The sequence below is a fragment of the Rhinichthys klamathensis genome, unplaced genomic scaffold (genome assembly GCF_029890125.1).
Source record: "Rhinichthys klamathensis goyatoka isolate OS25496 unplaced genomic scaffold, OSU_Roscu_1.1 h1tg000341l_1, whole genome shotgun sequence".
Classification (NCBI taxonomy): Eukaryota; Metazoa; Chordata; class Actinopteri; order Cypriniformes; family Leuciscidae; genus Rhinichthys; species Rhinichthys klamathensis.
The window spans coordinates 1125065-1135000 of record NW_026606855.1 but is presented as its reverse complement, the minus strand read 5'-3'; the positions used below and the strand labels follow the sequence as shown (position 1 = coordinate 1135000).

General features: G+C 37.3%; 1 protein-coding gene across 1 annotated transcript in view; it reads right to left on the bottom strand.

Moving 5' to 3' along the window:
* Window positions 1–9932, bottom strand: part of fads2 (fatty acid desaturase 2) — a 19944-nt gene extending 10012 nt beyond the window's left edge. The window contains exons 1-8 of the mRNA XM_056272638.1: window positions 9879–9932; window positions 8674–8927; window positions 6672–6782; window positions 2587–2784; window positions 1259–1360; window positions 292–417; window positions 147–207; window positions 1–31 (exon numbers count right to left, since the gene is read on the bottom strand). The exon at window positions 1–31 is cut by the window's left edge and continues 46 nt beyond it. Of these exons, the coding sequence (XP_056128613.1) occupies window positions 1–31; window positions 147–207; window positions 292–417; window positions 1259–1360; window positions 2587–2784; window positions 6672–6782; window positions 8674–8880 (836 nt within the window). The 5' untranslated portion in view covers window positions 8881–8927; window positions 9879–9932. The remainder of the gene's footprint in view (window positions 32–146; window positions 208–291; window positions 418–1258; window positions 1361–2586; window positions 2785–6671; window positions 6783–8673; window positions 8928–9878) is intronic.
* Between the last annotated feature and the right edge of the window lie 4 nt (window positions 9933–9936).

Genomic DNA, 9936 nt, shown 5'->3' with positions numbered 1-9936 from the left:
AAATACACTGGAATGAGCAGAGGAGGTCCAACTGAGGAAGAGTGACATCTCATTAGGATCCTTTACGATCTAAATGATGATATAATCCTGCACACATTCCTGGGGAGCTTCTGCCCAGACGGCCACTGTGCCATAAACTCACTTACTGAAGAAGAAGTACTTGTGCTGATGGTTGTAAGGCAGATGCTTGATCTTCTTAACGCCGTACTGTAGTAAAGACAGACAGAAAGAGTCAAACCAGAGTCAATCTAGTGTTTTCATGTGTGTTTCCTGAGGAGAGTGTGTTTGTACCTCCACAGGCTGCACTTTTCCAACTACAAACGCATTGAGCATGTTGACGTCCGGGTCCTTTTTGAACACGTTCGGTTTAGCATGATGCTGGAAGTGGCGATGGTTCCACCAACCCGCAGATGCTCCCTGAAGACAACACAAAAACATCATGTACACAGGCCAATACAACATGCTAGCATGCTCCAACAGAACCAATTCGGAGGCTACTTTCACAGAAATGCAAACAGCACCTCTCATGCGCAAGTACATGCCACTGTAGAGGAGTTTGATCTTAGCATGTTGCTAAGCTAATGATATTTGACACTCTAATAAGTAGCATAAATAGTATACAAATACAGAGCACAAACAAATATTGGGTAAAATAGCTTATTTTTAATTAGACTGCATGTTTTGGTATTGTGTGAATTATATTGATCTTAGAATCTCTCAAATTTATAAGCTTCATCCTCCATCTTGGATGGATTTTATTCAGTGAATTTTGACTGTGAATTCAGTCAGTTTTCCAAGGCCGGATATCAGCCACTACTGTATACATGCTGGACGAAAAAAATGGTCATTGTATGATTTCAGTCAGACTAAAGCATTTATTCTTAAATTAAATCACACTTTTAAAGTTGTAAATGCATGTACAATGTGCAAATGTCATGAAGGAACTAACCCTCAGTTTTATTTAAATACCCCAGTAAGACTTTTTAAACATGGAATTTAATCATTTGGATTTGTAAAGAATTTTTAAAAATCATTTTTATCATTGAATTATGTGGTATATGTTATTTATAATGTGTATCTACTGTAGATGCCTGTGTTACTGAGTCCAAGATAAATTTCCCAAATATGGGACAATAGAGTGTTTACTCAATTCAAATGGTCTACAGCTAGGCTAACGAACTGTATTAGTTAGTGGAAGAACCGTTGCATATTTATGGGTATTATTAATAGATGAAATGTTTCGAGAACATGTTGGTACCTTCAGGTGTCCGATGACAAATTTGTGCACGAAGTGATTCCATCGAGAGGTTTTAAACACGGACAGATGACCGAAGTCGTGCTGCAACCATCCAGCCTGCGACTACACACACATTCAGAAACAAAGCAAATAAAAACATGAACGAGTGCTGAAAAACAAAAACAAGCAGGTGTATTTATATAGTTCATTTTTGTTCCCAATTATGCCATTTACTAAGAAAACTGGTGTGTAAAGCTTGTTTTCCAGCTTGTGAACATACAAAACACGACATACAGGTGAAACTCGAAAAATTTGAATATCGTGCAAAAGTTCATTTATTTCAGTAATTCAACTTAACCCTCTGGGCTTCTTCGTCCGAAAATGACCGAAAACGTTTACATTTTGAATTGTTTAATTTTTTTGCTTCATCGGATGGGGGTGAAACTTGGTGACTTTTGTTGTATTACCTATATGGACACACAAAAAAAATCAAGGAGATGATTCTGATATGTTAAAGGGTCGTAAAAAAAATAGTCACACTTAGCTTCCTCCAGGTCAAAAACGGGCGACATAGGAAATGAATGGGAAATACGAAAAAATAGGAAAACTCAGAGAAACTTTTGGTGGTACAAGCTACAGATCAGCCACTGTGCAGAAAAAAAGTGTACAGCAATGAAGGGGTGACACTCTAAAACATCAAGAGTGCAAATAAGACCCCCCCCCCCCCCACACACACACACACACACACCCACGCACCCGAACACACACACACACACACATACACAGATATACTGGCCAGACTGCAACAGCAAATTTGTAGAATATGCAAAATAAAATCAATAAATGAAAAAAAAAAATCTCGCTCAAATGCACACAGAGAGAGAGAGAGAGAGAGAGAGAGAGAGATTAACTGGTAAGACTGCAACAGCAAATTTTGAGAATATGCAAAAATAAATTAATAAAAAATACCAATTTATTGCTAAATGTCTGTATAAAGTGTTTTGAATTATCACTAACCATCCCTTATTTTGTTTAATTATTTGAATGATCAAATCTCGCTCTGACTATTATGACTTACAGCTTATGAAAACCCCAAATTCAAAATTAGAATATTGTGAAAAGGTTTTCATCAAGGTAATCATCAAAATTATAACAAATAAAGGCTTGAAATATCTCACTTTGCATGTCATGAGTCTATATAATATATTAGTTTCACCTTTTAAGTTGAATTACTGAAATAAATGAACTTTTGCACGATATTCAAATTTTTCGAGTTTCACCTGTATTTTATACACCCCTGCTGCATTTTTAAGATGGTTTAAAGACCGTCATAACCGTGTCAGTCGTACCTGTGCAGTCCCCAGTAAAACAGCGACGATGGCCGTGTTGATCCAGCCGGTTCCCAGGTACCACACCATCATCAGAGCGATGGCCTCCAGGAGCAGGATGTGACTCAGATGTAAGATGAAGAACAGCGGCTGGGTTTTGAAACACCCCTCAGCCTCCAGACGCTCACGAAGGGCTCGGAAGTCCTCCACAAGAGCGGCCTGACAGAGAAAACACAATCCAATGCAAAAATACACATTGAGTGAGCAGCATTTAAACGCAGGAGGGAATCGACTAGTTTTCTACGCTTTTTTAAAGCGATATCTCAAAAAATCTGAATGGAAATAGGTAGATGGACACATAGCTAGTGTTGAAAATAACTTTGGGTCTCATTCATGAAACACGAGCAGAACGAATTTTTGTGTAAATCGTGTGTAAAGTGGTTCTGGCGTAAATTTTCGGATTCATTGAAATGTTGGTATTTTCCAAATGTTAGTTGGTAGGAAAGAAATCTCCACCTGCTCCCAGCCACGCGTAAATAGTGCGCTTAACATCCGAACGTTTTGCTCATTAATAACTAAGGCTGCATTTTAATTCCCCTTAATCGGGTGCATATTTACACAGCATTTTGAAAAAATATTATATATAGTAATTACATACGGTTTTTCTTTTTACTTCTGGGACTGTTTGATTAACAGATGAAACTCCAGTAACTGCATCTGTAATGGACCTGATACGCCACTATGTAGCCGACGCTTGAAAATAAAATGTGGTGTTTTGAATGAACTTCTGATGATAAAACTTCGATTTCTGCATCTGAGAAATTTTTCTTTTTCATTCGCTTTTGAGAAGACATATTGAAATCCTTCGTTTGGTGTCATAATATGATGCCCATATATAGCTGTCAGTGGGATTTAATGGGCGGGATTTATGGTAATTGAGAATGAGCGTGCACGCGCGTCCCATTTACGACTGATTGGAATTCATTAACACACACACACATTTCACTATCACATCTGACGTTTACGAAGTATTTGTGAATCAGGAGATGAGGTTTCGGGAAGGTCTCTTTACGTGCAAATCACTCTCATATTTACTCATATATTTACGAATGTTTCATGAATGAGACCCATTGTCCATAAAGATGACTCAGAAGAGGAGTGACAATTGTCTTTGGTCACGGTGTAATCTTAGTGCCGCATTGCTGTTTGTTATTTGGGAAGTGGAGTTTGAGTTTGACTGATAGTCCTTCACTGGAATCAAACACATTGTGTAGTTGGGATGTGCCCAAAGCCCAATTCTGAATTCAGAAAGGCACGGAAAATGAATAACGCATTCTACGGAGGCCCTAAGGGGACATGGTTATGCTTGCTGTGGTATTCAGTTATATTACAGTCCATAATACAGTCAGTTACATTACAGTCCGTAAATATGTTAACTTGTAAAATGTGTGGTCAGTACCGCCGCTCCATATACTGCAAATTTGAAAGTTAAAAGCGAGTGTGCATTTAAAAGCGATTTCAATACCCCGCATATTGATAGCATAGCGGCTCCATGATCTCCACAAATCGTATACAATATAATTATCGTACTACATAATTGCAAGAGAATGCAAAAGCATTGAAATATACAGTTTTTATCCCTCCCATCTCATATTTTTGTTCCTCTAGGGGCTTCGTAGTGTGAGTCTTTTCGGGAAACATCCCTATTGTGTAGCACGTTCAGTATTGACTTGAGAATGCCTTTTAACTCTTTCCCTGACAGCGTTTTTGAGAAAAGTTGCCTGTCAAAGCCAATATTTTTGATTGTTTTTACAAAAGTCCAAAATGTTTTGTTGTATGAATATCTGAACATGCAATATATCAAAAGAAAGAACAGAGCCTCTGCATTAAAAAAAACAAAAAAACTTGTTTTATTAAAAAAAAAAAATTGAACAAAAAGCTGAGAAAATCACGTCTGGACGGGATTCAGAACGATGATCAAAACACAGATTGAGTTCATCAACACGTCCAAAGCTTTACAGTCCTAGAGCTCGTCCTGGACATTTCTTTCAGTATCATTAGGCAGTTTTGATTTATATGCGGTTTAATGTTGACAATCGTGTTATTGTGTGTGTGCGTCAGCAATGCTTCTATCCATAGACAGTAAAAGAAATGGACAGAGCCATCTCATTGGAACTCAGTTGAGACAGTTGAAGCCCACTTTTAGCGATTTTTGAGCACTTCCGTTCCTGACGCGCAGACTCAAACCGACTCGCTTGATGACGTGAGCAACCTGTCTGACAGACGTTAATCTTCTAGTAGCTGTGCGTGAAAATTGCCAACGTTAATCTTGCAGAGACGGGGAACTTGAGCAAAGAGTCCTTTATCGTGAGTGAGCAGGAGTAAGTATTCTGTTGCTTTTATGGACTCATTATCTATGGGCTTCTCCCTTGACGGGACGTCCCCCCGATTGCCTGTGAGCTTCTCCTCCTGTCTGTACGGTAATTTCTGTACAGCGCGACAGAGAGAATCGAGTGGTTATGACGCAATCGTTAGCCTATTTTTACAAAAACTGTTTCTACGGGGCCATAATGTAACATAGAAGGTACTGGAGCCCTTTATACATTGTCGTGTTTCTTTAGAAATAAATAATGGACAAATGGAGTCTTTAAACGCCTCAGATATTCGCTGTCAAAGTGACGCCAAAATGAATGGGAGTCAATGGAAATGCTAACGCAAGTGAAGTTCTGCTACAAGATGGCGGCACCCGGCCGGCTTCAACTTCCGGTCGATGGATTACCCCCTTGGATATCGCTTGTTTCTGCTTCTTCTTCGCCTGTGTTTTGATCAGGAGATTCAGTACTCTTTCAGAAGATGTGTGATAGCGCCCCCTACCGTATAACAGTGAAAACAAGGCAAGCTGGAAAGATTCCGTCAATGGCGGAAATTTTTCAATTTGAACTGAGGTAGGAAACAGGACGTAGAATTTGAATGAAAGGAAGTTGAATTAAAATGCAATGAAAATTTGAATGACTGTAACACTGAGCAAATGCTGTTATCTAAGGAGACTTACAAATGTGGAAAATCACAAGCAATATGTCATTTAACTGCAAAAACTATTTTAAGAAAAGGGAAGTTCATACTTATAAAGATCGTTTGACAGTCTGGTTTTAAAGTGTAAAAAAAAAAAGCTATAAATGTCTTAAGTTTTATAAGTCTCAGGACTTGACGGTAACTTTTCTCAGAAAAGTTTAGATTCTCATCTGCGGTTATGCGTGTTGCAGTATCGTCGTTATATCTAGCTAATATAACATGAAATATAGCCAATATCACGCTCTCACACGTTTATTTTTTAGCATTGTTGGGAGGAGTCAAATTTACATATGTGGTTTCAACTACCAATGCATTTACACTTGTCAGGTTCGTCTGGATTGCGTCTCAGACCTCCTCCTGATGTGGTTTGAGCGATCGGATTGAAATCCTTCTCACATGCATTTACACCTGGTCTTTTCACGATCAGAAAGCTATCCGATCACAGAAAACGCATGAAGTGGCCAGGTGTTAGCAGCCCCTAGAAGGCGCGTTTGTGTGGATTACGTGATTATTATTATTTTCAACAGGCAACATTGCCTCAAAAATCTTTTCTGTTAAAAAAAAATGTTTAATCGCACACGCCACCTAAATACATTTTACAGTTGGCACACATCTATTTTTAGTCGCAAATGCGAGTGAAATGCTCGCACTGTCGAGCCCTGAGTCTTACAGGAAGACAGATGCATTTGTTTCCCAGAATGCAATGACCTGATACAGTTCTTTGAATTGTAATTTAGTAAATTCCACTTCTTGAATTTCATTTGAACTTGACTTTTCAACTTTAGATTTGGCACACCTGAAGTTCTTAATTATTATTATTAACTGGTCTGGCCATGTACATTTTCTCACTTTATTTGTATGTCTTACTAGTAATTCATCATAAATATTAATATGCAAAACCCAGATATATTATGGAAATTCATATTCTAAGTGACTAAGGTGTCAAGGCGATATTTTACTCCGAAAGCTCACAGGTTGTATTCATCTTTTCTGTGTAGGTTAGTTCGAATCTTTAGTTAAGTGTCTATACTCACATTTTTCTGCCGGTCTAGACTGGGTTCAGATGCTTCAAGCTCCCCGATTAACAGCGGCTTCATGTATTTTCTCACCAGCGGAAGGTCTGGATGAAATGCAGTAAACGCCTCCTATCACATCAGATAAAACATATTCAACAATCTTTATTTGAAGCTTATCTGAAACAATTAAAACATCACAAGAACAAATAAACGCTTGAAGATTGTTTCCTGAAACTCTTTGGCTGGTTCTTAAAATTGAATGAGATTCCTACATAGACAGCATTATGTGGCATTAAACACATGCTTGAAATGCTGTCTAGTTAGGCAATCATTGTTTTGTGGTAATCCAGAATTTTTGCAGTTCCTTGTTCGTGAACTGGTCTGAATGAACAACATTATGGCGTTAATGGGAAGACTAATTAAAAAGTAAGTAAGTTGCAACTCAGCAACTTAGATCGCTGTTAGAAAACCCTGAAATGGCGTGAAGCATAGAGAGCAATCAGCTTGGGGAAAGTTACATCTTCATGTCTGTAGCTGGGTTTCCATCCAAACGTAAAGCGAATCTTTTCTAAGTTCCCCAAAAAACAAATGTGAATTAGGTGCGTTTCCATCAAGTTGCGGATGACGGTGGTATTCGTAACCTCAGAATTTAGTCGGCAAATGCGTTTCCATCCCTCATTATTCGCATTAACTCTTTTTCACACAAGTCAAAAACCACCTCAAGTGAGCGTAAAAACTGTTTATGCGAATGAAGGGATTTTCCCCCCCCGTCACTCGTTTCTGGTGCGATACTTCCAAATGCGCTTAAAAACAGGGTGATGGAAACATAGCTAGTGACCGGTGTTTACCGAGCTGTAATGACTGACGAATGATGCCAAAATAAGTTGACTATTAAAAAGAACAGCTAAACATCAGTTTGAAAATAAAATGTATTGTTTAAATTTCGTTACTGCCTTTGGTTGTTATTTTTGGAATAGATGTAAAAATGCTTTAGATTTATTCTTTAATAAATAGAGGATTAATTACATAGTTAATGTTAAAATACAAAATAGAATTGTTTAGCCAGGAAAATTTGACAACATTAAGTTAACTGTAATATATATAAATACATACAGTGCTTAGCATAAGTGAACACACCAATGCTAAAGTTGACTAAAAAGAGGAATAAAAAATCATCTTTTGGAAATTGATCTTAATGCCTTAATTAAAAAAAATGAGGGAAAATCCAACCTTTAAGGACACCAATTTTCTTTATGAATTATGTATCGTAAATAAATAAATAAACAACCAAAAAAATCACCATACCTAGAGATTGGCATGGTTTTTATTTCAGTTAGCCTAATAGCTGGTTTGATTTGCATTGAGAGCTGATCTTAATTATTAAAATTATTTTAATTCCAAAGGCCAAGGGAACTTTATCAGGATCCATAGTGTCCTGGATCCATGAAATAACTGGCCTTTAAAAATATAAATCTGCCTGCCTCTATGGGAATTTAACATAGGGGTGTCCTGGCTTACGCCCCCCTGTATTTTAAGGAAGAACATTTATTTATTTACGATACATAATTCATTCACAAAGAAAATTGGTGTCCTTAAAGGTTGGATTTTCCCTCATTTTTTAAATTAAGGCATTAAGATAAATTTTCAAAAGATGCTTTTTTTATTCCTTTTTTTAGTCAACTTTAGCATGGGTGTGTTCACTTATGCTAAGCACTGTATATAGGCTATATAAATACATTTACGTCAGCCTTACAATACAACCTTCTATATATAACAATAGTGGATTTAACATCAAAATCTAACGCTAAAATATATGTTTTTGATGTATATGTCTATAATATATATATACTATAAGGACTTTGCCTCATCATTTCAGAACACCACTGCACGTCAATGGTGCCTAGGTAGGTAGCTCACTAGGTTGAGACACAGCCATTTTTTTTTTTTTTTTATAAATCTGGTGTATATAAGAGTTCTTCCATGTGTTTAAATGTAAACATGTTCATGTTGAGTGTTTTACCGTCGCATCTTCTCCAGCATAGTGTCCGAGGATCCTCACTCCTCCGGGGTGTCTCTTCACCCACTGGCTCACATTATAAACCTTCCTTTCAACCACGACCCACTGATCTCCAAACTTGGTGTGTTTCTGTACCTCCTCCCAGGTGTAAGTGCTGAACCTCCCATTGGTCCCGGTGATCCGGTCCGTCTGCTGTCCTCCGCCGCCCATCGCTGATCAAACTCTGACTGCTTACTGTGCACTGTAACACCAAGCACCTTAACCAAAAAGAACAGTTTAATATGAACCTTTCTGCAGGTGCTCCGTCTAAAAACAATTCGACTGACTTGACAAAACATGCAACAATGCCATTTAATGTTCACTTCTGCTCAATTTAATGCAAAAAAATCCACATTTAGTCAGGTCTACATTGTTGCAGAAACTGAAAAGCTGTCTAGATAGGCAGCTCACTGGGTTATGAGACACAGCCCATTGTTCATGACCGTTCGATATCCACACTGTAAAATGTTTTGTCAGGCAGTGTTACTACATAATTAATTACTGTAATTTAATTGCTTTTCCCTTTAAAAATTAAAGTAAGGGATTACTAATTTTTTAAGCAATTTAATTACAGTTACTTCTGATGCAAATGCATTCAATACTGTTTATACTATAGAACAATTCTATATAAAACAATATTGGATTTAACATAAAAAATAATGTTAAAATATGTTTTTGATGTAACCTTCTACCTTTATTAATACATTGGTCAGTTCAAGAACAATTTAAGCAACCGAATGAGACAATGAATGCTCACGTAATCTCATTATTATGCATAATACATCCGAAGGGTCGTGCAGAAATACACGTCACATAGCAAAAGCAATTTTTGATTACTTCCTTATTTTGCGTTCGTCGCTTTTTTTCTTTTTTTTTTGTTACCACTTTGCATGACAAAGTAACATGCAAAAAAAAAAAAAAGCAAGCAGGAATGAAAGCACTACAAAAACAACAACAACTCTAGATTCTTCAGAACCGCCAACTAGGACATTACAAATGAATAACCCGTTAAATATCACGCTGAACGCTGCACAAAATCATCCTTTCTCTTCAAATAAATGGCCTTGATGAACTAGCGGTGTCAATTCATGAGCATCCGTTGTTATATTACATGAGCAGAAAAAAAAAAAAAAAGTACACCGAGTTTAAACATTTAATAATTTACTCACCTTCTCAGCAGGCACTTGGATCACACACTCATTTAGTCTGTGTGTGAACGAGAATGAG